Source organism: Rattus norvegicus, chromosome 6 (genome assembly GCF_036323735.1).
Source record: "Rattus norvegicus strain BN/NHsdMcwi chromosome 6, GRCr8, whole genome shotgun sequence".
NCBI classification, from domain to species: Eukaryota; Metazoa; Chordata; class Mammalia; order Rodentia; family Muridae; genus Rattus; species Rattus norvegicus.
In genome coordinates this window covers 100,489,487-100,512,524 of record NC_086024.1, presented here as the reverse complement: position 1 = coordinate 100,512,524, position 23,038 = coordinate 100,489,487, and the positions used below count along the sequence as shown (strand labels likewise).

General features: G+C 45.5%; 1 protein-coding gene across 13 annotated transcripts in view; it reads right to left on the bottom strand.

The window, feature by feature from the left end:
• Positions 1 to 23,038, bottom strand: part of Syne2 (spectrin repeat containing nuclear envelope protein 2) — a 313,636-nt gene that overhangs the window by 73,840 nt on the left and 216,758 nt on the right. For all 13 annotated transcript variants that reach the window (NM_001427326.1, XM_039113258.2, XM_039113264.2 and 10 more), the window contains 13 exons: positions 20,276 to 20,407; positions 18,555 to 18,707; positions 18,250 to 18,459; positions 15,798 to 15,899; positions 14,223 to 14,342; positions 13,881 to 14,081; positions 12,204 to 12,377; positions 10,324 to 10,455; positions 6,012 to 6,208; positions 4,837 to 4,969; positions 2,881 to 3,063; positions 2,286 to 2,432; positions 566 to 742 (listed from right to left, as the gene is read on the bottom strand). In NM_001427326.1, coding sequence (NP_001414255.1) covers positions 566 to 742; positions 2,286 to 2,432; positions 2,881 to 3,063; positions 4,837 to 4,969; positions 6,012 to 6,208; positions 10,324 to 10,455; positions 12,204 to 12,377; positions 13,881 to 14,081; positions 14,223 to 14,342; positions 15,798 to 15,899; positions 18,250 to 18,459; positions 18,555 to 18,707; positions 20,276 to 20,407 — 2,061 coding nt within the window. The remainder of the gene's footprint in view (positions 1 to 565; positions 743 to 2,285; positions 2,433 to 2,880; positions 3,064 to 4,836; positions 4,970 to 6,011; positions 6,209 to 10,323; positions 10,456 to 12,203; positions 12,378 to 13,880; positions 14,082 to 14,222; positions 14,343 to 15,797; positions 15,900 to 18,249; positions 18,460 to 18,554; positions 18,708 to 20,275; positions 20,408 to 23,038) is intronic.

Below are 23,038 nucleotides of genomic sequence, written 5' to 3'. Positions count from 1 at the left end.
TTGAACGTGTTTCCACAGGAAATGCCAAAGTCTCTGACCTTTTGGTGGCCAGATGTATTCCTTTTCTCTTGCCTAACTCAATTTCTCAAAGAAATCCCAACGAAATGTAAGCCTTACTTTCATTATCTGTTGTGTGCACCCATAGAAAATGCTAAGACATACGATTTTCCAAAGGAGCTGAAATTGGGATGATTAGCAAGCTTAAGACTGTGAATCAGCTTTTAGAATAGCTTTTAAGAGTTTTCAGCAAGTGGCATATTGCAAGGCCAAAACCATGCATCCAGGTGCAACACCAGAGACCAAGGTGCAACATCATGCACCCAAGTGTGACTACAGAACTCACCTTTCTTATTTTTTTGAAATTCGTTCTTTTTTTTTAAATTTATTTATTCTTTTTTGTTATGAGTACACTGTTGCTATCTTCAGACACACCAGAAGAGGACATCAGATCCCATTACAGATGGTTGTGAGCCACCATGTGGTTGCTGGGATTTGAACTCTGGACCCCTGGAAGAGCAGTCAGTGCTCTTGACCGCTGAGCCATCTCTCCAGCCCCGGGACTCACCTTTCGATTCAGGGTTCCGTGCACTCGCTGCCACTGGCGGTTCATCTCCCCCAGGTGCTCTGCAAACTCTGTCCTTTCGTACCTCTTGCTTTCTACATCACAGGTGCTTAGCTGCAGCAGTGACTGGTTAACAAAGTCAACTATCCACTGCTTGTAGTCCATTTCCATCCTGAACTCCTAAAACACGCAGGCAAGCGAAATTAAACACCAACGTCAGGATGGAAGTCCACCACACAAGCTGATTCTCCTTATGGCTGAACTCGTCAGGTGTACCTTCCAGGCTCCCACCTTCCATGGGACAGGGTTGGTTGTTTTATCTGTGAGGAGACTCCTTGAGGGAGTGACACATTCTTAGGGCAAGCATGACTCACTTCCCTGCGGACTCACTGGAAACTCTGAGGAAACCACGTGATGGTACCTGTTGCCTGTGAAGGGCTAGCAGGACCCTGGTCTGACGAAAGGGTCCTGTGAGATTCTGAGCCATGTGGGGACTCAAGGGAACAGGATAGAAACCAGGAGATAGGGTTTGTCACTAAACTTTTGGTACCTTTGGGGACCTGGCCAACTGAGGTGGCTCTTCTGTTCTGTGGAGTTGGAGGCCTCCTAGGGCAATTTGGATGGCTTTAGGTTCTACCATGGTCCTAAACCCACAAGGTGTAATGATGCTGCTATCAAGCCTGTTGCCTGTTGGGTTTACCCAGGAAAGCTGTAGCACTGCTAATGGAGACGTCCGCGAGGAACCAAGTCGAATGTGTTAGTAGTCGTAGCTGAGGTAGACATGTTGAAGAGGCTACCAGGTACTCAAGATAAGATCAGGACAAAAATCAGGCCAGGCACGGTGGCATATACCTCTAATCCCAGTGCTTAGGAGACAGAAACAGATCTATCTATATGAGTTTGAGGCTAGCCTGGTTTACATAAGCGAGTTCCAGGCCACAGCTATACAGTGAGGCCTAGCCTTGCAAAGGAATTAAAAATCGTACAGCCATACTTGGTCATTAAGCCATTATCTTCTGCCTGCAAGACTCCAGCTCCATCAGCCTGCCAGGTCTTTGCAGGCCACGCTCAGGCTCCTCATTTACCCCCTAGCACTGAACAGTGCAGCGTTATTTGCAAAGGAAACCTATTCAAAACGTGTAACTTGTGAAGAACATCTCCTCAAGGACATTTATTAACAACCACTGCAGGCCAGTCAGTGGACTACCTCGTTCCAGATGAGAGTCCCAGTCAAGGAAGGGAGACAGGCAAGGACTAAATGCTCATCACCTAGGAGCTAGAGAGAGTCTCAGAGACACCAAGTTTGGCACAGTCATCTAATCCGGGGCTGGGGGTGGGGAGTGGAAGAGCCATGCTCAGGCTTGGGCTGACCCTTGCTTGACATGCTTGGGCTGGCCCTCGAAAGGTGGCTCAGACTGTGTGTAAAGCAGGCATTGCAGACAGTGTGTTGTGCACACTGCCTGTGGCGGGAGAGCACCAGAAGCAAGTGCAGGACCAAACTGGGTTCAGTATTGATGTGCTGAGTGAAAAGATGGCAGGGGGCTCAGCCCGAGTGCATTAAAGGCTCGGGCTGTGCACTCCAGAATAACTGCTACCCCCTCCCCTCCCTATGTCCCTCCAGTCCATTCCTCTTGATTATATGACACACAGGTCTCTTCGTTCACCCTTTCCCCTCTAAGAGACTTGCAGTCAGTGGAGACTTTGGCCCCTTCTGGGTGCTCACCTTGAGCTTCTGCAGCAGCCGTTTCACCAGGGACACAGAACTCGGTGGGAGCTCGGCATCCTCACCCACGACCTGAGGCTCCACGGTGTTCATCCAGCTGATCATCTCGGAGATAGCTTCTCGGGATGGCAATTTCTCCATCTGAAGCTGCGAGGATAGGATGATTTCCACTTAATTATCGGCAGTTAACCAAATGAATCAGGGCATCACGGAGGATGCTACCTGCTTTGATAAAAGGTCTTCCTACCGTGATTAGTCAGGTCAGTCACAAAAAAATGAACCCAGTATTAAAGCTTCAAGTAAGTGACCTCCAAACAATGATAAAGACCTTCACACAAGCCAACTCAGTGGCACGGAGACAACCAAGAAATAAATTAATTAAGCCTGATTTCTCTCTTAAGAAAGATCTCACTGGAGGAGAGTCTAGTAACTAAGATCTACATTCAGTGGGGTGTGTGTGTGTGTGTGTGTGTGTGTGTGTTGGGGGCTGGCTAGGAAGTGTCAGAGAAAACTATTGAGTTAGAAAGGTAATTTTAAAAGAGGTGTGAACTCACAAGTACATGCTAAGCCAAACGTTGGCTCTTTGAACGCTTACCTGGTGGAGTTTCTCTTGGATGTCTGGAAGCTGAGTTATGAGCACTGTCCACTTCTGCTCGAATTGTGCTAAGGAGGCTCTCAGTGTGGCTGTGTCTGCCTCTTTCAGATGGAGAAGTTGGTTCCCAGTACTCATGACTGCGGACTTCAGCGAGGACTTCTCATCCACTTCCTTGGAAAATTTCTAGAGGAAACCGTTTCTGAGATTACATACTTTCAAAACTTAAGGACAATCAGAATTGCTGTCTAGACTACAAAACTAGAGATAGTAAATACACACATATACATACACACACACTCACCATACACACACACACACACACTCACCATACACACACACACACTCACCATACACACACACACTCACCACACACACACACACATCACATATACACACACCCCACACACACACACTCCACACATACACATACATACTCACCACACACACACACTCCACACAATCACACACACAAAATCACCACACACACATACACCACACACACACACACAGACACACCACACATACACACACACTCACCATACACACACACCATATATACAAACACACTCACCACACATACACACACATATCACATATACACACACACACACTCCACACATACACATACATACTCACCACACACACACACTCCACACATACACACAGACACTCACCACACACACTCACCACACACACACACTCACACAATCACCACACACACATACACACACAACACACACACCACACACACACACACACACACAAACACGCGCGCGCGCGCACACACATTTTGCCTACAGTGTCAGACTCCAATCCAGGCATCACGTATACCCTCGAGAGCAAAGCACATAGGATCCCCAGTTCCTTTTAACCTAGAGGATTCATATTTTTTAAAAATATACGGGGTTGGGGATTTAGCTCAGTGGTAGAGCGCTTGCCTAGCAAGCACAAGGCCCGGGATTCGGTCCCCAGCTCCAAAAAAAAGAAAAAGAAAAACAATATACAAACCTGGCCTGGAAAAATGTCTCAGTGATTTAAAAGGAGTTAGTACTTTTTCAGAGGACCAAGGTTCAGTTCCCAGCGCATACACGGTGGCTAGCAGCAACCATTTGTAATGGTTCACAACATTACAATAAAATGGTGGCAAGTAACCACCCCAGTTCCAGGGCATTTGATGTCTTCTTCTGACTTCTAAGGTACCAGACATACACTTGGTACACATACATACACGCAGGGAAGACATTCATATATATATCAGAGAAGCCATATTCAATAGCCAACCTTTCAAGAAACTGTAGAATCCAATATGGTCTGTATTAAATGAATTACTTGGAAAAAATTTTCAAATAAAATATTTGAAGTCTCTCCTATGTATAGGCTAGAAATGCATTGAAAAAGTACCTATATTTCAATATCAAACTGAGTAACCATATCTATGAGACAGAAGAGAATAAGGACCAAGGGAAATCATTTCATTTGTACCTAGCAAAATTAATAAAGGTCCTCTGTACAAGTGTGTGGGCTGGGTGTCGGACCCCGGCGCCTGTGCCCCGGGTAGCAGAGTGTTCCATCACTGAGCTCCGACTCTGACCAATAAGCTCCTTTTGTTATTAAAAAAAAAAAAAACCTAACCCCTGCAACCAAAATAATAAAACCAAAACACGAGCAGAGAATTATCACAAGGACTAAAATCACACATCTGTTACCCCCATGAAATAATACTTCTATAAGGTAGTTTGAGGTTTGGCTGGATTTTTTTTTTTTAAAGAAAACATGCCCATATCTGAGCAAGCTTTACATTCGCATATAAACTGTAGAGTTCATTAACAGTGTAAGCAAGTCGCTCCCAGGACACATCTGCTACTCTCCCACGCCTTCACTCCTCACCCACAAACGGAAGCAGGACCATCCCAGAAACTCTGACTCTTTTAGTCTTCATCAGTGTGAACAACTTACAAAAAATCTGTCTATGTTGCTTCTGATCGTATTCAGGTCCTGGGACACGTTGAGGGACTGCTCTTTCCAGTAATTCAACGTTTGCTGAGAGGACTCCAGCCACCGGGTGAGCTCGTCGGAATCTCTGCTGTAACTGAGGAGGAAAGCCAGAGTAGAAATCAGAGACTCACTCTGAGGATGGCCGCACCACTGCGCCCTGCTCTTACTTTAATGTTTATGAAACAATGATGCTCGGTAGGACATTGCCATCGGCTGAATGCGACTGCGTTATCTTATGTGATGGAAGAGCAATCAGTGCTATTGTTCAGAAATTCATGGCATCTCTAAGTACTCTGTCCTGTCTTATACCATGCCCCGAGCCCAGTGGTTTTACCATTTTCTAGAACTGTCTCCATTAGGGATAATCAAGAAGGCATTTTAAAAGTACAAAACATTTTCATTACAGCTATACCAAAGTCTTTCCGTCAACCATAGCAAGGATCCCCTTGGTCATCGATGTCCTCCAGTTTTGTGTTTACAGTGAAAATAAAGCTAGCATTTGTACATGGGGCTCGACAGCACACTGCCATCCGCTGCATGTGCCTGAAATAGCCAAGCAGAACACCCTCTTCCTTGTAGCTTTTCTACTTGTCCAGCTCAAACAATCTCTGAGATGAGGGGACAAAACTGAGGCTTAAACATTCTGTTTTCTCCATTGTCCTCTGATTGTTTATGATGATCCCATGTGAACACAACGCATCCTCTGAAGAATCAAAAGATTTTCTCAAATGTCCTCGAACACACTCTGTAGACCAGGCTGGCTTCGAACTCAGAAATCCACCTGCCTCTGCCCCCTAAACACTGGGATTAAAGGCGTGCACCACCATCAAAACCACCCAGCCTTTTTAAACTTTTAAAATCTTTGGAAGCAGGTGAGAGACTGTAACATGCCAGCATGAGAGTATCCCAGGAGTTGCATCTATCCATTTCCTTGTGCTTGTAGAAATGTACAAAGGCCCCAGAAGACTGCTGACATATGACCCCACGTCTAGCGAGCCAGGATCGGAGGTTAACGTAGTCAGAGAACACAGCGTGATGTGGGGAACTGTGCTCAACCTTGAGTTGACTACAGACTCTCCCTGTCTTTCTCTACAGCAGACTGTGAAGCTGAACAATCTCTAAGGCTGTCCGTGTACCTGAGAAGATGCTTAAGAAGGGTTTGCAGTCGGTGGAGCTCCTGGTCAATTCTCTTGTTGAGGGATAGCCACTGCTCTTCCAGCTTCGCGATCTGGGCCTCGGGCTCAGGACAGCTCACAGATGCTGCCAGCTGTCTGCCTTCATTCAAAGTTTGGCAAAGCCGGGCATGCTTTGCATCAATGTTTCTTTTTATTTGCTAAAAAAAAAGTCGGAATGAATTGTTTTAAGTAAAATGTGCTGATCTGGTTCCTTTTTTATAAGACAGATTCTTATTATATAGTCCAAGCAGACCTGAAAACTCACTATATAATATAGCCCAAACTTGTAATACTCCTGCCTGAGTCTTCCAAATACAGAGATTACAGGCTGGCTTCAAAATCTGGACTAAGGGATCCTCTGGTTCAGCCTCCTCAGTAGTGGGACCGTTGGCATGGCTTAGCATTCCTTGTTTCAGACAGCTCTGATTTGACATGCTGATCATATTTTTCTAATTTATTTAATTCTTTAATAATAATAATAATAACAACAACAACAACAATAACTATTATGTACATGGATGTTTCGACTGCATATATATCTGTGCGGCACACACATGTCTGTCTGGTGCCAGAAGAGGGCGTTGGGCCCCTGGAACTGGTGTTACAGCTGGTTGTGAGCTGCCCTGTGGGCACTGGAAATCGAACCCAGGTTGTCAGGGGAAGCATCCAGTGCTCTTAACCACTGGGCTGTCTTTCCAGTTGACACAAAAAATTATTTTGAAAATTGGGAAATTTTAGACATAAGTTTCATAAAAATATTAATCAGGATTTCCAGTGCTTCTGGGAACACCAAGAGATGTGCCAATTAAGGGTCTATGTTCCCCTGTTCATGGCCTTCGTAAGAAGGGCCCGCACCTTGCAGTCCCGCCCACCTCAGCCCCACTCCCAGCTGCAGAGTCTCAGGCTGACACCTAGACACGAGGGGGATAAATTTGAAGATAATTATCTATTATTCACAAGACACAGAGACCTGGCAGAGAACTCATTTGTAGACGCCTCTGAATATTAAGGAATAAGAGGGAGAAAATAACTTTCGAATAAATTAAAACGGCACATTATTAGGCCAACTTCACACACACATAAAATGAAATCCTTCAAAACTGCAGATACAATGACCTCTGACGGGAACAGCAATTACCTCTACAGCTTGCTTTAGCTAATGCTGCTTACCTGGCGGCTGTCTGACCTTTAAAAGTAAATTATTATCAAAATAGAACTTTTGCTTTCTTGCAATTAAGCCTTCTTGAAAACTTACCAGCTCTTTTTTTCTTTTACTTCTAGGTCTCTTCTTCCCACTCCCATCCACAATTCCATCCCTTCCCTGGCTGAATCTATGGCTAGGATAAAATGTCCAAAACCAATTACAAAATGAGCTGTCATTTCTGAGCCTTAAGTGTTAGTTGCTTTGCCATTACAACACCTCTGGGAAGGAAGCTCCTTTTTGCTGCGGTTTTTTTTTTAATGTGTATATGTCTACATACTACATATACACATGTAGCATACATACTACATATGTATCATGAGTTAATATAGGTCACCTATTCCCTCAGAGAAGGGAGAGAAGGATGTATCTTTACACATTGACCTTGAGCTTATGATCCTCCCGCTCCTACCTCCCAAGTGCTAAGATCCAGGCATGCACTATCATCCATGGTACCAGGACCAAACCCCGGGTAGGGTTCATGAATGGCAGGCAAGGAACTGGAACAATTGAGCTACATTCCCAGCCTCCTTCTGAGGCATCCTGATGCTGTCATTCTAGAGAGAAAAGACACTACATGCTGGTCACTGGGAGCTTTTTAGTTTCAAGCAGCATCTGAATATGAGTTTGTTCAGTGCAGAGGCTGTACCACTAATGTCTGCATTTTAATGCCCAGACTCCATCAACCAAGGACACCACACTGGTTGGACACACACAAACCTCTGTGACTCCATGGGATTATGAATAGCGAAGTGGGCTTCAGGGATATAGTTTGAAGAATTTGTTTAGAAGCCTTAGAACAATTGCTTCTTTGAAAAAAGCTTTCTGGGCTGGAGATGGCTCAGTGGTTAAGAGCACTGACTGTTCTTCCAGAGGACCTGAGTTCAATTCCCAGCAACCACATGGTGGCTCACATCTGTAATGGGATCCAGTGCTCTCTTCTGGTGTGTCTGAAGACAGTGACAGTGTAGTCATATAAATACTAATAAATCTAAAAAAAGAAAAAGGCTTTCAACTCATTTGTAGTGCACACATGGGACCGGAGTTGAGATCCCCAGTATCCATGCAAAAGTAGGTGTAGGAGGGGCTGGACAGATGGTTCAGTGGTTGAAAACATGGGGTGCTCTTCCAGAAAACCCAGGTTCGATTCCCAGCACTCACATGGCAGCTCACAACTGTCTGTAACTCCAGTTCCAGGGATCTGACAGCCTCACACAGACATACATGCAGTCAAAATCACCAATGCACATGAAATAAAAATGAATAAGACTTTTAAAAAAATGCGGGTTGTGGATGCACCTGTAGTCCCAGCCCCGGAGCCATGGAGAAAGGAAGCTGCCTGAGGCTCACAGGCCAGCCAGCCTGGCTGGAATGGTCAGGGCCACAGGATACAAATATAATGGTATGTAAAGCATGGCGGTATGCGCTTTCTATTAAAAATGTATTTTATGTATATCAATATTTTGTCTAGGTGTCTGTCTCTCTGTGCACCATGTACAAATATGATGCCTGCAGAGGCCAGAAGAGGGCATCGGATTCCTTGGAACTTGAGTTACAGATGGTTGTAAGCTGGGGAGCTAACCTGGGTCCTCTACAAGGCAGCCAATGCAGTTAACTACTGATTTACTTATTTATGTTGCTGTCTTCAGACACACCAGAAGAGGGCGTCAGATCCCATTACAGATGGTTGTGAGCCACCATGTGGGTGCTAAGAATTGAATTTAGGACCTCTGGAAGAGGAGTCTTAACCACTGAGCCATCTCTCCAGACCTGTGAGATACCCGCCCCCCCAATCTTAAAACAAGGTATAAGATACAACAGAGGAAGGTGACGTTCTACTCTGGTACACATATGTCTCTCTCTCTCTCTCTCTGTCTCTCTCTCTCTCTCTCTCTGTCTATCTCTGTCTCTCTCTCTCTCTCTCTCTCTCTCTCACACACACACACACATATTAAAGATTTCAACTTTACTAGAATAATACATCTGAGAGGAATAGTCAGGGGCATGTGACATTGGCTAGTGTTAAATTGTTTCCTTTTTTGTTATTTGCTTTTTGAGACACTCATGCTTCAGCCCAAACTGAGATCAAGCTTACAGAGATCCTCCTGCCTCAGCCTCCTAAGTGCTGGATTTGTAGACAAACTAGGTTGTTTCTTGATATGCTGTGCTTACTTTTCAACTGCATTCATCTGGGTGTTGGATGGCATATCCTGTAACTTTTATGTCCCACACCACCCCAAAGATTCCAGATCTACTGAACTGCGGGTCTACAGCAAGTAGAAATATAATGTTCAACCCCAAGAAAATGCCATTCTCTCAGCCCCTCCCCTTTTCGTTCTGAAGTCTCAGTGTGCATCCCAGGCAGTCTTCAAAGTCACAATCCTCCTGTGTCAACCTCTGGAATGCAGGGGTGTGTGTCAACGAACCAAGCCTGAAGACTTTCTAGAACTCTGCAGGCAGGTAACAGATCTCACGCATCCCATCGGCTATGTTCAATCAGAATTACACTGTAAGTAGGTGTTTAGAAGCTCGGGTTCACACATTTCGTTCTATTCTCATCTTATCTCTATACTAACAGATAAATGACTAAATGACTTCGAGTGCTCAGCCAGAGATGGAACAGTGGGCACTGCACACTCACATACGTAGCTTACACACACACACACACACACACACACACACTTAAAAACAAAATCTAAAATATTCTTTTCAGCATGATGTGGGGAGGGGCTCCCAGGGTCCTGCCCCTGACCATGGTGCTACTGGTAGTTAGTGGCTCTGGGGGAGGGAGAGTTGTTTCTTGGTGTGTTCTCCACCGGCAGGATGACCCATATACATGTGGACTAATCAGTCTCAGTGGTTTATTTAAAAACAAATCAAAAAAGTTGGAAAGGGATGCATTAGGATAGTCGCAAAGAGGGACTCCACACCCTCCTGAATACATCTGTCCGTCGGCGTGATAAACAGCCTTGAGTTTCAGTGAAACCATTTAGCTTCAAACCCCAGCAGCCTAGGCAGCCCAGCTCACCAACACCGTAGACCTGGCTTGCCATAACCTGAGAAGCACGGTACCTGGTAAAATGAAATTCTTTCCAGCAGTCTCTCCTCTGTCTCTTCCACCAAACTCAAGGAGGGCAGCGAAGAGATGAGAACTTCCAGGTCCTTCTCAAGAGATGCACAGTTATCATCAAATTCTTCCCATTTCTAGAGGATAAACAACAGGAACAGCTCCAGTCAATGACGACCATAAAGCCAAAGACAAACACAGATCAGAAGAAACCAAAACATGGATACCATGGATTCCAGGGGCACAGGAGAGGTTGTATACAAAATATCAAGAAGAACTCGGTCTCTAATGGGATACAACCCCACTGCTTTTTGAAAGGTACCGTGTGTGTGTGTGTGTGTGTGTGTGTGTGTGTGTGTGTGTGTGTGTGGTATTAGAATATGTTTATTTGTGTTTATTTGCTTGCAGTGCTGGGAATCAAACCCACGGTCACATACGTGGGTAAGGGTTGTACCACACTAATGTATGCCTCCTGCCTGGCACTAGTGCTTTATGCTGGCGCTGTAAAACGGGGTAATGAGATTAAGAGAAAAAGCTGATATGTTGAGGTGCTATTATGAGCACCCGTGTAAAGACCTAACAACATAAGAGTTGTTCTTACTGGGAAAGGCAGAGTGCTAATTTTGAAAAGCTTTTTGTAATAGAAACCTCCTTCAGGTTATGCTTGGCTCTCTGATGAACCCCAAAATCTGGTGGGCATAGTTCTATTGAGCTACCTGGCGCATACCTGACAGGCTGCCTGAGCTCATGGGCAGGGGCATTACGGGGAGGGCATGCTTGTGTCCCTCCCCCACTATCTCCTTACCTTTCATGTTACCTTGTCCTACTTACTGGTGTTCAGAATATACTGTCCTATCTCCTCATGTTTCTGTGGTAGCCCAGTGGCTAGAGTTCCTAAGCACTAGAGAGCTGAGTTATTGACACTAAAAACTGTCTCTTAGAAAAATAACCTTAGAAATTCTTTCAAATAATAGCCACTTGACTTACAAAGCACTCACTGGGTCCATAAAACCTTTTAAAATCACCATTACTATAAAACCTATTTGTGGTGGTTTGAATATGCTTGGCCCAGGGAGTGGCACTATTAGGAGGTATGTGTGGCCTTCTTGGGGGAAGTGTGCCACTGTGGGCATGGGATTTAAGACCCTCATCCTAGCTGCCTGGAAGCTGGTTTTCTCCTGTTTGCTTTGGAAACAAGATGTTGAACTCTTCAGCTCCTCCTGCATCCTCTGGACACTGCCATGCTCCCACTTTGATGATAATGGACCGAACCTCTGAACCTGTAAGCCAGCCCAAATTAAATGATGTCCTTTATAAGAGTTGCCTTGGTCGTGGTGTCTGTTCACAGCAGTAAAACCCAAACTAAGACACAATTTGACAATGTAATTAGAAAATAAAGTCTGTCATCAAGAAATAATGCTGTATTCATAATATAAAGTTGAACATTCCCGTTTCAAGATGTCCTTTATGGGCTAACATCTGTTGTAAATGGTTTTGGGAGTTAAGGGAAGAGCTTTTAAGCCAAACAGGATTTTTCTTTGAACTGAGGCAGGATTGTCACAGAAGCATCTTCTGACAGTGTCCTCGGTATCCCCAATGGCTCTTGACAGAACCTAGACTGTCAACCATGAACTACTTCATCCAAACCATCTCTTTGCGGCTCTCACATGCTTTTGATGCTACCCATTCACAGACAAACCTACACCATTATGTAGGACAAGTCCTAGCGGACCTGGTGTGAAGTGGGGAGGAGTCTGGGCTAGAGTCTGGTCCACCTTCCTCAACTGTGACGCTCATACTTAGCTAAGGCACTGAGGCCTGACACCTGCCGGGGTGGTAGTGGTGGAACCAGGTAGTCAGCTAAGAGGTGGTGCACCGTGTATACCTGTAGCAGGCTCTGAAGCTGTGCACCGCGCAGACAGGCCTCTTCCTCCAGGGCTCTCACTTCCGCCACCTGCTCTGCTCCAAATCCCTCTCCCTTTTGTAACGAAGGTGGAAACATTGTTGCCGAATAGGTTTGAATCAGCAACATGTCAGCAACAAGCTTCTGGAAAAATCCCTGTAACGTGGAAAAGTTTTTTTTAATGTTTATTGTGGAATTGGGAAAAATGATAAAAGCCAAATGATTTTAACGCTTCACCCCTCTGGTACTGGGTGTGTATGTGTGAACCTAAGGCCTCAGCATGCTAGGCCAGGGCTCTATGGCTGAGACATACCCCAGTCTTTTTACTTAATATTTTCATGCAGGGTCTTGCTAAGTTCTTTAGGCAAGCCTTGGACTCTTGTGTTTCTCTTGCCTCAGTTTCTCAAAGTAAATGGTATTACAGACCTATGCTGTCAAGCCTGACTTAATTTTGTTTTTTTAATCCCTTATCTCAGGAGAGCATATATAGAATTCTATGTATGCATGTATTTATGCATATATTTGTACACATATAAACATATATGTACATAGCCTCAAATGTATAAGCAAATGAAATGAGAATTAAAGTGGACCAAGACCTTAGCCTATGAAAAACAGCTGGAATTTTAATAGTTTATACAGATATATTATTCTTAAGCAGGATTTCTACTGAATAATTTATTTCACGCAGCAGCCATTGGTGTTAGTAAATTTCAGTGTCTACTGTGATCTAATTTAATTATTTCAAGTTTTAGGACGTTAGGAGACAGGATGGCTTCAAATGCCGGAGCAACCCACAGATGACAGAGAGGCTCCCCATTCTCAGCTCCCACTGAGACACAACAAAATGGCCAAGGGAGCCAGATCTGCTAAGGGACAGAGTGGGCATCTTTGAGATTGGGAGGCCATACTTCCCACTGGGCCTCCATTTACACAGCTGCTAATTCTAGTTGTTTGGCTGGGACCCTTTATTATGCAAATACCTTTTCCCACCCCACTGGCCCCACGGCAGGGGAGAGGTACAAATACAACCCAACACACAATTCTAAGCTTATTTAAAACATATGACTCGGGGTGGGGTGCTCCATTGCTGGTTCTTGAGTACAAACTTCGCCAATGACAATGTCACCACAATGTCAAAAGGTTGGACACCACGGTGAGGTGTTTCCGCTCTTCCCCGATGCTAGCACAGTATTCATCTTCTAAATTTTCTCAGACTCGGGTCCTTTTACCAAAGGTGTTGGCTAAAACAAGGACTACGTTGTCTGTATAAGCACGCACGGGTGCTTGCATAAAACAAGTTCTTACAATGCCGTCCTGGCTGGCCTGGAACAGAGATCGTCCTGCCTCTATTTCCTACTATTGGGATTGAGAGTGCACAGCACCACACCGGGCTGACAAGGAATGTGAATGGAAAATGGGAACACTAATTAAAGTTTGGACTGTAAACCTTCCTTTCATTCCTATTCTCAGGAACGCCTTCCCTAACCTCCCTAAGTCAGTTCCTCAGAGGACGAATATACTTTTAGTTATAGATTTGCTTTAAGACTCTGAAGGAACTTGTAATTAGCGGGAAGTTATGAGCTTCATCAAAGGGGTCACTGGTAATTTCTCCTCTTCAGGGACAACTGGAGGCGAGGGTCTTGGAGGGGCTCTTACCTTGTGATCCTGTAATTCAGCCTGCAAAGCAGCTCTACTCTTGGCTTGATGTAAAGGGTCAGCTGCAAGCTTTTCTTTTCCAATACTGACTAGTTCCGCCATGCCTTGAAGCAAGGCATCCTGTTGGCTCTCGGAGAGGAAGGGGCTGCTGAGTTCTAAGTATCTGGCTCTCAGGAGTCCCCACATACTGTCAAGAACATCCTAAAACGGAGAGAGCAGATCCCAGCCAGGACAATAAATCAGACAAAGGGCACATCTAAATTCTTGGAGGAAGACCCAAGCCCTTATGCCCATGGTGCTGGATGAATGCTTTCTCCCCACCCCCACCCCCAACACACACACCTCTAACTTGTAAACATCCTGGAGTAACCCATGAGGGAAACTGAGCCTCTCCCCTTCGTTTCTTAGTTTGGCGACTTGCCTCTCGGAGTTCTGCAGCTCTGCTGTATGCACATCTGCTTTCTAAGGGAGAAACCAGACAAGAGAGAACACCCCCCCCCATAAGTCAGGAAGCACACAGAGTGGTTAAAACAGAATCAAACATGGAAATGCCATGGGAGAACAGAAACAAAGGTGACAACTTCAACTCCTAACGACGTCCCTGTCACCACCAAAGTGCAGTTCTTTTTGTAGGTTTGTCCAGAAGTACTAGGGTTGGATTTGTTCCCAGCACATTCTAAGCCCACACAAGGTATATGTGTCTACTGGGGGGTTCATGGTCACTGTACCCCAGTGCTCTGAGTGCCTATCAGCTTCTCAGCAATTCTCAAAACCACTACACCATTACCTTTCAAAAAATTAATTAGCTTGGGTCAGAGATGGTACTGCATGCTTTTAACCCCAATAATCTCAAAATAATAATAATAATAATAATAATAATAATAATAATAGCATGGCATGGTGGCTCATACTCAGGAGGCAAAGGCAGGAGTTTGCCAAATACAAGACCAGCTCAGGTGGAAGAGTAAGACACTACCCAAAAATCAAAAATAAAAACCCAAAGAAAGAAATAACAGAAAAACATCCAATCATCCTTTTTCATGTCTCTGGAGATTAAACCCAGGTGTTCACACATGCTTGAAAACGGTTCCACCATGTGCTTGCCCCCAGCTCTCTCACTCCTTGGGACAGGGCCCGCCATCCTAAGGGTACATGCTGCTTTAGTCATGGGCAACTGTTTAATTCAAAGAGCTTTGGGCCATTTATAGCGTTTATAGCAGGAACTGGGGCAAGGTTCATCCTTAAACAGTTCTGATAGGTCTATCTTTGCACAACTATCCTTTCAGTCTGTCTGTCTGGTCCCAGGAAGCCCATGCTGGCTTTAAAGTCTCTATTTAGGTAAGGATGACCTGGAGTTTCTGACCCTCCCACTCTCACCTCCCCAGTGCTGGAATCCCAGGTGATCACATCTGGTTTATTCAGTATTTTTGGGGCTTCAGGCATGATAGCCAAATAGTCTACCAACCCACTACATCCTCTGCCTCTTACGTCACCTCTTCAGAGAGAACACAAATCCAGATCTTAGAGCTGGAACGGACATAGTGGGATTACAACAAGTGAAGGGAGCTGTTGGTGAACGGAGGAACACTAATGCCTAAAACCCTCTCGTTAGCCTATTGGTCCCTGGAAGCTGGCCTAACTGAGTTTCAGTGGTGAAGGGAAGGGCCTCACATACCAACACCTTTGGCAATGGTGGACATATTTTACCTTTGCCCATTGACAGGTGAAAATGAACTCTGTTGCTTTAAGATATCGTGCTTCAGGAAGTATGTGAGCTATGAGTTCAAAGGTCAACATTAATTGCTCTCATCTGAACGACCACTTAACTTGCCACTGACACTTGCCAAGGGGTGTGTTCTGGACACACAGCTGATACCCGTCTGAGGTCAGGGTCACTTGAACAGTTTGATGGTTTACCTGAAGCTGTTTGCCAATACTCTGCCCACTGATTTCGTTCAGTGACTGTTGTAAAGCCATCTTCTTCTTGACGAGTTGGTTGTACAACCGCTTTACTTCGTTCTGTGTACGAGGAAGGTACATGCAGAAATATGAGAAATCTCTCTGAGACCTCCCTCCCTTTTAAGATTTAACTGAGAACTTCTGGGAATTTTAAGCATATAAACAGAGAGCCACCCACACAATCTATCTATCTAGCTCAATCGCCACCAACCGACAGCTGACACCTCTCCCAACCTTGACCCCGACCCACCACTGGACCTCAGCTACACCGAACTTCCCTTCCTGTTCAATTATTTCGAAGCAGATACCGGACATCCAGATATCTCTTCAGCACTTCCAGTGTTCTCTCTATTAAATGATAAATACCCTCTCGTGCTAGAAGTACCACAACCTAATTCCTTCGTGTGATCAGTTATCCAGACAAGGGGCATGTAGAGTGTTGTCCATATGCAGGTGAAGGCAGGCACAAGATAAGGCAAGGCCTGTGATTGGACAGTGAAAAAGTAAGGTGGGCACAGAGTTTTGAAGGGAGGAGAGGGGGGGAGGGACAGGGGAGGGGCGGGGAGAGGAGAGGAGAGGAGAGGGGAGGGGAGGGGAGGAGCGGAGAGGAACAGAGAGGAGAAGAGAGGAGCGGAGAGGAGAGGAGTGGAGAGGAGAGGGGAAGAAGAACCAAGATGGAGGAGAAGGACAACCCAGGATCTGTGTGGCCTTAAAGGGCCACAGGTAGTTATGAGTATTTAATTTTTTTAATTTATTTATTTTGTGTATGTGAATACACCATTGCTCTCTTCAGACACACCAGAAGAGGTCATGGGATCCCATTACAGATGGTTGTGAGCCACCCGCCATGTGGTTGCTGGGATTTGAACTCAGGACCTCTGGAAGAGCAGTCAGTGCTCTTAACCGCTGAGCCACCTCTCCAGCTCATTATGAATATTTAATAAGGGATGGATTTTTATAGGACAATTTGTCTTACCTAGGTGGGAGTTTACATTAATATTAATTGGTTTAGAGTTTATTGTGTGGACATTTTAAGGAGTGAGAACTTAAGATATAAATCTGATTGCTAAATTACAAGCTTATTGAGTTTTGATATTAACACGTTACTGGGCGTTGTGACGATAACCACAGGGGGCGGATGCTGGGAATGTGAGCAGAGTCTGCAGCAAGAGTCACAAGAGAGAGGCTGCTGCCGGGCTCAGAGAGTAGCCGGGTGGGAGCAGTGTGGGACGGAGATTGGGAGCTTAGTGGTTGACATGTTTTGCTCTTTAAGATGAAAATACCCGACAGATGCCACGTGACCCAACGGAGCGGCACTAGCACGGGTTGATGAATTCCTTTTTTTATTAATATTTACTGTTACAGGTGCACACTTCTGAAATTGCTTATATTTTTCTTGTTCGTATTTCATTTGGGATATCACCGAGGGCTTCATGTAACAAACGAGTCTGTGGTGGTTATCACAGCGAGAGAATGCAAACCTGGACAACTTCTTTAACTGGCTGGCTCCCCCCTCCCCTCTCCCTTGCTTCTTAGATTCTTATGTGTAAGAAAACCATGAGCCATTTGCTCTGGATTTGACTGATAACACCCCGGGTGCTGACATGTTTTTCTTCCCTTATGTCTGTTTTACTTGGATTCTAGAAGCTTTACTAGATTCAGGTTTTGGGGTGTTGGGTGTGGTGTGGTGGGGTGGGGTTATGTGTGTGTGTGATATGTATATGCACCTGTCTGCAGGCAGAGACCAAAGAAAGCCTTTCCTTCCATCGCTTGCCATCATCATCACCACCACCACCACCACCACCACCATTGAGAGAGAGTTTCCTTCTGAACCAGACGCTTACTGTTGTCTAGGCTGCCCAGCAAGCTCCCAGGATCCACCTGTGTCTGCCCCAGTCCTGAGATTAGAGGCATGCATGACTATGCCTGGCTTTTATACATGGCTGCTGGGGATTTGAACTCAGGTCCTCTTGCTTTTATCTTTTCTAGCAAGCACACTTATTCACTAAGCCATTTCTCCAGGCCCTTAGGTTTGATGTTTATCTTTCTCATTACATGACTCAGGCAGATTTCTAACTAGTCTGCCTCAAGACTCCTCCCCACAACCCCTCAATAATCCACTGAGGCCCTGGGCTATCAGGGGATTGTCAGTAACAGTAACTGATCTCTCTGGCCTTGAGCAGTAAATAAAACTCCTCTCATGACAATCTCTAAGTAGCAAACGTAGCACAAGAAAAGAAACATCATGTAGACCATCTTGACATCTACAGCTCTGGAAGGGGGCCTCAGTTTCAAGCAGTCTCCCCTCTGAGAGCAAAGGCAGGCTTCACCACTCCCTCAGCACTTCCTATAAGAATTGTTGGCAGCCGACTGGGGTCCATCCCTGTCAGCCCTGTGCCCAGAGTCGCACCTGATAGCTGAGGCTGTGGTCAAGGCCCGCCTTCAGGGAGGAGCTCCTCCAGGCAGCTTTGCTCTGTGTACTCTCCAGGCTGACTTTCAGAGCGTCGAAACACTCTGGCAGCAGCATGGCACCCTTGCCAGGCCAAGTCACAGCTTTCAGAAGATCCCCCTTCTTGTCGCCCAGAGCTAAACAAAGCTTCTTCAGCTCGAGAGCCAGTTTCTAGGAGACGAGAGGAGACGGAGAGGAAGGCAATGAGCTCCAGCCTCCCGTGGGGCTGCAGAAAGACGGACACAGGGGCAGAAGCTGTGCCCTACCTGGAAGAACACCTGCTGGGCAGACGCATCCTCCTGGAGCAGCCCCGGCCTCTGCAGCAGCTCCTCCACACTGCCCAGGCACCGACTGAGGCTCAGAAAGAGTTCAAATAGCCTTTTATCCAAACTGATGTATGTTTCTTCTGTCATACTTCCCTAAATCAAGAGAAAAAACAAAACAAAACAAAACTCTGTTAGGATTCCTTGCAAGCCCCATTTTCACTTTTAGGAGTCCCACAAGAACACAAGTTACACAGCCATAACATACATGCTGGAGGACCTAGGTCAGAACCAGGCAGACTCCCGGACTGTCGGGTCAGTGTCCGTGGTCCGCCTATGAGTCCTGTTAGTTGGTTAAGTTCTCACAGTGCCTTGGACCCAAGAGCAGTACTCTTAACCACTGACCTTAATTCCTCAAAAGTTCCTAAAAACTTACCATAAATTGTTTTAACATTCACTAGATGATCGACTAATTAGTGTCCTTATTAACTGATGGACTAATCTACTTATTCTGTGAGTTATACTGTAGAATAAAGAAAAAAGATTTTTTTTCTAACATTGAGAAAACCAAGCTTAAGAATTATCAGGCAAGCGAGTGTTGGATGGAATTAAAAGGGAACTGCCACTAGGTGAGGGTCTTCTCAGTGTGGCCACCCAGGGGAAGCTGCAGATCTCCTCCTGCTTCCCGCCTCCACATTTCTGAGGAGTTCAAACACTGTGTTCAAACTGTGATTAGCTCATGCTGATCGTGAACTCGCAGCCCTCTGGCTCCTGAGTGCTGGGACATCAGGAGAGCACTGGGATGGCAGGCATGAGTTACTTCACCCGCAGCTTCTCCTCGTTCTAATGTGCAGACCGTGGGTTGACTAATTATAGGTAAGAGAAGGGTACTGCACAGGCCGTGCTTGAGGGGTTAGCTAGGAGGAGAAGGCAAAGTACCCTAAAGATAGAAATGGGTGGTGCAAAGGGAAGATCAGAGGGTCAGCTATGCATTGACTGTGGAAACGGAGGCCGCTTTGATAGGCACATTTCCAAGGGGGCCCCTGGGGCTGAGCTGCTGTGTGCAGGTAAGTTGGGAGAGCCACAGCTCCATTTTAGCATAAGCTCTTGGAACCATGTTTTGGTTTGCCCTGAGTTCCTGACTGTTTACAACTATGTTGGGAGTATGCTATAGCCTGTAACTGATTAACAAGCCTGCTTCCACTCAGCCTCACGTGGGGCTCATATCCTTAGATCTTAGCTGATGGATACTTAACATCATCCAGCACTCCATTCAGCATAAACCCACTCGGGGTTGCCTACACTCCTTCCCTACCCTTCCCATCCCAGAGCACTCTGTAGACATCACTAATCAATTACCAACCCCCACTTCCCACACACACACCTAGTTGATCCTGGGCCCAGATTCAGAAGTCTTTGCATGTAAATCTTTAGGTAGCCACTGCAAAATTCACCAGAGCTGGCAAAGGGTTAGGAGTGAAGCTCAGTGAGACAGCATTTGCCTAGAGCAAGGGAAGTCCTGGGTTCGATTCCCAGCATCACACAAACAATCAAAATTGACAAGTTAAAAAAAAAAATCCCATTTTTAACCCTAAGGCTCATACCATTTATGACACTATTGTTTGTTCTTTGAAGGAAATTATGACCAATGTGCATGAGGTAATAGCTTTCTTTTCTCAAAATATTATTGCTACAAGGAAAAATACACATTATGTAGTTTTTACCTGTGTCTGAATAGTGTTTGCTTCTTGCCGTAGCTCTTCGAGTTGGGTGGTGTAAGCTTGCAGTTCGTCAGCCGTAGGGCATCTAAAGTTATACACACTCACACTGGGCAGAGTACTCAGAGTTATGGCCACCTATTTGAAAAAGAGAAATCTAATTAGTGATGGCCTGAGGCCCTGCTGAAGCTAATGCAAACAGGAAAGACCGGCTCAGCACACGGTCTCCTGAGTTCCCCTCTCAGTGAGCTTCTGTATCTTGTCTCTATGGAGAACCAGGATCCATTTAAATATTAAAATGAGGAAGAAAACACAAATAAAGGAATTAATTTATAGATAGATGTCTGTATATGGGTATGTATTTACTTATTTATTATTTTTGGTAGGTCCAGGGATTGAACCCAGGGTCTTCTGTTTGCAGGGCAAGTGTTCAACCACAGACAGGTTCGTTCTCAGCTTTAACCTTCCAATTTAATAGGTGAGAGATGCAAACCACAAACTTAGCCAGTTTTTAACTAGTCTATTTACTACGTACTAGTTCACTTACTAGTTGCCTCCTTGTATAGCCAACTCTTAGAATGAGAAATAAATCACATTTAGGGAAAAGCTGGGCAGTGGTGGTGCATGCCTTTAATGCCTGCCCTTCAGAGGCAGAAGCAGCCTGGTCTACAGAGTGAGTTCCAGGGCAGCCAGGGGTAGACAGAAAAATCACTACCTGCTCCCCCATCCCCCAAACAAAACAAAACAAAACAGTCACAGTTAGGGATAGATCCACATTTGATTTGTTATTGAAAATGAACCAAGGAAGAATGAATTTTGAGTAAATTTCTCAAATTATAAAATATTTTGTAGCCCTGATGGACATGTCAAAGTGGATAGGGAAAAGCCCATGAGGCCTCCGGCTGCAGTGGATGGACCTATACCCATAAGTACCTGGGCATCACAAATGAGAATCAGTGGGCCAGCTGGGCAGTGGTGGGGCACACCTTTAATCCCAGCACTCAGGAGGCAGAGGCAGGCAAATTGAGTTTAAGGCCAGCCTGGTCTACAGAGTGAGTTCCAGGACAGCCAGGGCTACAGACAAACACTGTCTCAAAAAACCAAATCAATGGGAGATATATTCGGGGGCTGTGGTGGTTTAAATGGGTATAGTCTCCATAGACTCATGTATTTGAATGCTTGACCCACGGGGAATGGCAGTAGGAGGAGGTGTGGCCATGCTGGAGTAGGTGTGGCCTTGTAGGAGGAAGTGTCACTTTAGGGGTGGGCCTTGAGGTCTCCTATTCCAGCTCCTCCTCCTGGCTGCCTGCAGAAGGCAGTCGTCTTCTGGTTGCCTTCGGGTTGAGATACAGAACTCTCAGTTCCTTCTTCAGCCCTGTGTCTGCCTACACAATGCCATGCTTTCTACCATAGGGCTAACAGGCTGAACCTCTGAAACTGCAAGCCAGCCCCAATGAAATGTTTGGCTTTATAAGAGTTGCCTTTCTGGGGCTGGAGAGATGACTCAGTGGTTAAGAGCACTGACTGTTCTTCCAGAGGTCCTGAGTTCAATTCCCAGCAACACATGGTGGCTCACAACCATCTGTAATGGGATCCGATGCCCACTTCTGATGTGTCTGAAGACAGCTACAGTATACACATATGCATAAAATAAATGAATAAATCTTTTAAAAAAAAGTTGCCTAGGTCATGGTGTTTCATCATAGAAATGAGACCCTAACTAACACAGGGACATAGAGTTAGGAGAGAGTAGGGCGTGTGTAGGGAGTGTATATCAGAGAAGCTGGGGGAAAGGAAATTGAATATAAGTGGATATGATCAAATACGTCACAAATGACCATGTATATGTCATGTATGAAAGTCTCAAGACCTCACTGAGAATATAAAACTGAAAACGGTTTGCGGTGGTGAGGACTCTGGGGAAAGAACTGACAGGCCTTTAGACGACATTTCTGTGCATGTTTATAGTATTGTTAACAAGAAGAAACCAAGACAAAGCCCTACCTAGGCGATTAATGGTCAAATAAGGTTCTGGGCAAGAAGTAAATTCCCACCAGCCTGGCGATTAGGAAGTCGTGGGACCGGTGCCCAGGCTATCTAAGCATACGGCTCACTGCCATGGCCTGGTAGTCAAGAGCTGTAAGGCTGTGCTACTCACCCGTTCTGACTGGAGAGAACTCAAGACTGAACAAGACCTACAACAACAGTGGTGTGGGCCAGAGGGAATACGGGCTGGCACATGGTAGATCCCTAAGAATCTTCTGGTGAGTGACTGGCACCCATGAACCCCTCTAGTTTTTAAGGTGTTTGTAAAACTTTGTACACGTTATTGCTTCAACAGACAGTAACATAAGGCTCCGTGATGCCATAGGCACTGAGCTAGGCTTTCATGCGAACCAAACATACGTTGATTTTCTTCTCTCACCTTCTAACGGGGAAAACAGATCACCACAGTTTAAATTCAGAGTGTCCCTTGTGACCTGTTGACATTGTTGTGGAAGGTGACCTTTGGAGACATGAAGTCTTCCTGGTGGATATGGGCTACTGGGTATGGGTTTTTAGGGTAACGACATGGCCCTGCTCCTCGACCCCCCTCTTCGTAGTCCATCAAGATGTGAACAAGCCATGTCATAAGCACCTGCCACTGTAGAGGGAGCTGCCCTAGCTGCCATATCTTCCCCTTCACAGACGGCCTCCTGAAATTATGAGTCAAAGGCACCCACCCTCCGTTAACATGTTCTGTCCCAGCAACACACGAACTAACTTAGA